Source organism: Sprattus sprattus (assembly GCF_963457725.1).
Source record: "Sprattus sprattus genome assembly, chromosome: 3".
Lineage (NCBI taxonomy): Eukaryota > Metazoa > Chordata > Actinopteri > Clupeiformes > Clupeidae > Sprattus > Sprattus sprattus.
This window is the reverse complement of record NC_137922.1, coordinates 53,915,369-53,920,368: the sequence shown is the minus strand read 5'-3', so window position 1 is coordinate 53,920,368 and position 5,000 is coordinate 53,915,369. Positions and strand designations below refer to the sequence as shown.

Here is a 5,000-nt window from a genome sequence, read left to right as displayed (position 1 = left end):
TATTTCAATTCAATTCAATTCAATTCAATTTTATTTGTATAGCGCCATAACAATACAATTGCCTCTTGGCGCTTAACAGAGCTTAACAGAGCCCAGAGCCGAGACCCTCTTAGTGCATGCACAATGGCAACAGGCCTGCTGTATGGAAAACATCTATTGGCTAGTTGACCTAACTTTGGTAGTAGGTAAACGTTTTGAGAAAATCATTATCAACCTTTTGAAAACAGAAGTCACCTGTTCACTAGACCCCTTTCAGAGTGCTTATAGGTGTAACAGAGGTACAGACGATGCTGTCACAGCCATGGTACATTTTATATCGAAGTACTTATAGGATTCTGCTCCTTATGTATACGTTTTATTTGTAGATTTTAGTTTGACATTTAATACTGTCCAGGCACACCTATTAATAAGGAGCTGGATGAGCTGAATGGTATTCTTTCATCACCTCGAAAATTCACGCACACACACACACACACACACACACACACACACACACACACACACACACACACACACACACACACACACACACACACACACACACACAGACCTTTTTACTTACACTAATTAGTGTAGAAGTCGAAATCCTAATAACCACATACTGAAGTTTTCAGTTGATAATAAAGGAGGACAGTGACATTTTATTATCAAAATCTTATTCAGTATTATTCAGAAATACAAAGATGTGTAGCATGGGGCTATGACAATCACCTGATGGTGAATCTTAAAATACTGAGGAGATGTGTTTGACCCTAGAGGAGAAGGTGACCACAGGCCTGTGATCACCAACAGTGAATCTCACGGGTGTCTTTGTACAAGTACCTTGGTGCTTTTATTGATAGTTCACTGACCCAGAGCACACATGTTCATATCATGGTAGCAGATGGAACAGATCTCTGTAGCATTTACCGCAGCGACTCAGAGTTCATGGTGTTGATCAGAAGTTCACGGTAGTCTTTTATCATGGTGGTCTTTGAGAGTCTAATCAGATATGGCATCACAGCTTGGGTTTGGTAACCTCTCTGTGTGACTGAAGTCAAAACCAGTCTGACTGGTCAAACTAGACAAACTGAGGAAGACAATAGATGTAAAACAGTATCCATCTCTGCAGCCTACCTTAAAGCAGGCTATGCTAAGGCAAGCCAACAAGATAATAAAAAATCTTTTCTCCTTATTTCAATACATTTTTAAATGGCAGTAAATGTAATAGGGATGGAATCGATGTGGAAACCAGCAGAGCTTTAGTTTTATTTATTGATTATTTATTACTGATGATTGACCATTTTCTAGGTTTTTTTTAGCAGTGTACGTTATTATCTATTTACATGTGTATGTTTTTCTCTGTCTTTTTATTATATGTTTTCATCACTATGTTCTTAGACGTGTTTCTTGTTCCTTCTAGCTGTCTCACCCTGTCTTTTATGTATTGTATGTATGGAATGTTATTAATATAAATGCAGCATGGGGGGGGGGGATCCTGAGCCAAATGTCCTACTTTGTGGGAGAATAAAGTGAATCTTGAATCTTGAGTCTCCGACGGTAGGACTCCCATGTAAGCCAGCATGGGCCCTGAGTCAGTCTCTGGCTGCATGTCAACTCCGTAGATGGCTGAGGGTTCAGGTTCAATCACGTCTCTTCCGTGCCCCAAACGTGTGGCCTGGTTCAAACGTGTGGCCTGGTCGTTCTAGACAAACTAGACAATCTGAGTCAAAGGATAGCTCAGACGTGACCTAGGGGGCTGACTTAAAAAAAGAACACAGATAGCACAGACTCTCACACACACACACACACACACACACACACACACACCGCCACAGAGCGAGCCATCTGGTTTTATCAAGACATGTGTATCAAAGCATCAAGAGTTGAGATCCGCCTGCTTGTCTCTCTCTCTCTCTCTCTCTCTCTCTCTCTCTCCCTCCCTCCCTCTCTCTCTCTGTCCAAATCGAGAGGATAAAGCAAGCAGGAACCTTTTGTAAAAAAACAAATACATGTGAGAGCAGCCAGTTCTCCTTACGTCATGGTTTAAGTATGAGCTGATTAAAATAGCTCACTGAGTAATGAAAACTTTTTTTTTCATAATGTTCAACCCCTGTAATTTTCTATCTATACGTCATGTCAAACAGCGTATTAGATATACAAGAGGAAATGATCCAGTTTGGGGATTTTTTCTTCTAACTTCATTTTTTTGGGGGGATGGGACTGTCTTAGCACCATTAAACCGTGTATTATGTGACTGTTTGTGCATTGTGCAGTCCTTACACACTGGCGGCCCTATTTTCTGTCCCTGGCAACAAAAGACTCCAGATTTTGTGTACTAACAACACTTCTCAATGCAGTCTGTTACTGAGAGGAAGTCTCTGTCTCTCTCTCTGTGTCCTTTATCTTGGTTCCTGTTAATGCGGATGATTGATGCCATGGTTACTTAAGAGCTTGTGCTGTGTCCGTCATTGTTGTGCCAAAGCGCTAACAGGCTGTCTCTGACCAAGCAGAGACAAAAACAGTTTGAACTAGGTTTTAACAGCAGTAACAGCAGCCTTCATTTTCTCTCTCCCACTTTCTCTCGTTCTCTTTTAGGGCTGTTAATTTCTTGAGAATTGTTCAAAAGTCCTCACCCAGCTCGTAGTGGTTTCTCAGCTTGAATGCATTTCAATACAATTTGTCTTCTTTTCTTCGCTGCCAAGGGGAGAGAGAGAGAGAGAAAGAAAAAAAAACACTCCCATTAATCTTACGTCAGTGTTAATCTCAGTGTTTGGATGATGTGAGAGAACCCTTGCAATCAAGATGGTGATAGGGGTAAACAACAGAGGGAGATAAACAGCAGGCTGTGGCCGTATGTGAAACGCCATCTGAAGATGGATGCCTTTGCTGAAACACTAGCCATAAAATCAGGGGGGGGCCACGGAGAGTGTGATCGGGATAAGGTGAGATACAGATTATCAACATGCTCACACACTATCAGTCAACTCGCACAAACCTGTGCCGAAGGCTGCTGCCCCGCAAATGCACTGACCGATAACTAAATCCATACTTGGTGCACAAGAGGCAATGGTATACTTTGCCGGTTTTGTAACTCTTTCGCTCTCTCTCTCGCTCGCTCGCTTTCTTTCTCTGTCTCCCTCTCATACACACACACACACACACACACATACACACACACACACACACACACACACACACACACACACACACACACACACACACACACACACACACACACACACACACACACACACACACACAAACACACACACAATTTCGGAGTCACACAGCAGTGGGGTTACAGATGTTGATTTTTTTCTCTTTGGCAAATTAATGATTGGAAGTGACGAGAGGCAGGAGGAAATGTTGTAACCCAAGCCTCTTGTCTCTCCTCACCCCCTCGCTGCCCCTGTAGAGCATCGACAGAGAGAGCAGATATTTCACACATTACACATGTCCCACAACACTTTCTGCCTCTTCTGGTTTCCAGACACACACACACACACACACACACACACACACATACAAATACATTCAAAGACACTCATTTGCTCTCTTTCACACACCCCCACACACACACATGCTCGCAAACATAAACGTATGCACACCTTTCATTAACAAGCAACAGGACACACACAGACTCTAAGATTCACACACACACACACACCAGACACACACAAAAAAACACACACTCACAGATACACACAAACACACACACACACACACACACACACACACACATACACAAACACACACACAAACACACATGCACAAACACACACACACACAAACACACACACACACACAAACACACACACAGACACACACACGCAAGAAAAAGCTCACACCCCGGGAGAGGCTGTACAACATAAAGTTCCATATAAGGACATGCAGATGATGTCATGCACCCTAGCCTGGGAGCATGCGGTGAGCACATCTCTTATTGTTTGGTTTAGCTGTTGGAATGTCCACATCGCTGCCGCTGTGAGACTTGTGACTATAGCCAGAATGTGCCGGACGGGCTGAGTTTGGATGCGTGCACCTAACAGGTAGGAGATTTAAAAAATAAACCCACTATGGGGAAACTTGCAAGCCACCGCATGGTCTAGTGAGGCATTTGGGTAATAGGGTTGAGAGTTCTCCCGGTGAGATTATTTCTCACTGTCTACACTTCAAGATGTTCTGGTGTCAGGCTTCATTGACTGGTTTCATCACTTGCTTTGCCATTTAATTCATTAAGACTTTCTTGAAACGAAGATTTCAGATGTGACAGAGTTGTTTTATGAAGTCTGGCACATTCTAAGAGGTCTAACTTATGTGCTGTATACATAAATCTTTCCATCAAGTTATTTAAAAGTCTAACGACAATTTCAGACTTTTGATCAGTTAGTTTCACAAAATCTTGAAGCAGTTGTAACATCTGACCTGGACTATATTTTGTGATCTTTTCTAATCTGTCCCAGAGGTGACTGGTTGTTTCATTAGTTAGGCTACTGTGATTGTTGGGTAAAGCTAAACTAAAACAAAACAAACCAACAAAGAAATGAACACAACCAAACAAAAAAGAATATGATTTAAGTCTTGGTTTAATCATTTCTAATCAATCATCAAATCAAAGTGACAGTCTGACATGATGATTGTCTCAAAACGGTCTGATGTGACATAAATCTATAAGTGAGATTCACTTCAACTCAAAAGTATCCAATGTTACACAATAACTGAAAGTGAAATTTACTCAGAAGAGTGACTATACTTGACTTGAGTTGAAGTGGCATGGACCACTGCATATGTTACTAGAAGTAATTCTACATTGGATCACTATGTCATTTTGTAATTTGTCACTGTAGACTAATTGTGTCACAACGAAAAATGTAATAGTCATGTCTTTATTAACTCGGTCACGTATGTGAACCTCACGGACATGCATATCTTAAGCGATGAAAGTCTTTTTTAATTTCCTAAACCCTTCCATAATCTTAATTCTATCACTGAAAAGATTAAACTGGTTGTATTGCTGT

At 41.4% G+C, this 5,000-nt stretch overlaps 1 protein-coding gene across 3 annotated transcripts in view; it reads left to right on the top strand.

Annotated features, from left to right (window-relative positions):
* Positions 1-5,000, top strand: part of filip1l (filamin A interacting protein 1-like) — a 78,684-nt gene that overhangs the window by 61,605 nt on the left and 12,079 nt on the right. Inside the window, exon 1 of one of the 3 annotated variants that reach the window (XM_080834835.1) lies at positions 3,942-4,031. The exons of the other annotated variants lie outside the window; for them this stretch is intronic. Within the exon in view, the coding sequence (XP_080690961.1) occupies positions 4,015-4,031 (17 nt within the window). The 5' untranslated portion in view covers positions 3,942-4,014. Of the gene's footprint in view, positions 1-3,941; positions 4,032-5,000 lie in introns of those variants that run through there. 3 annotated transcript variants of the gene reach the window in all.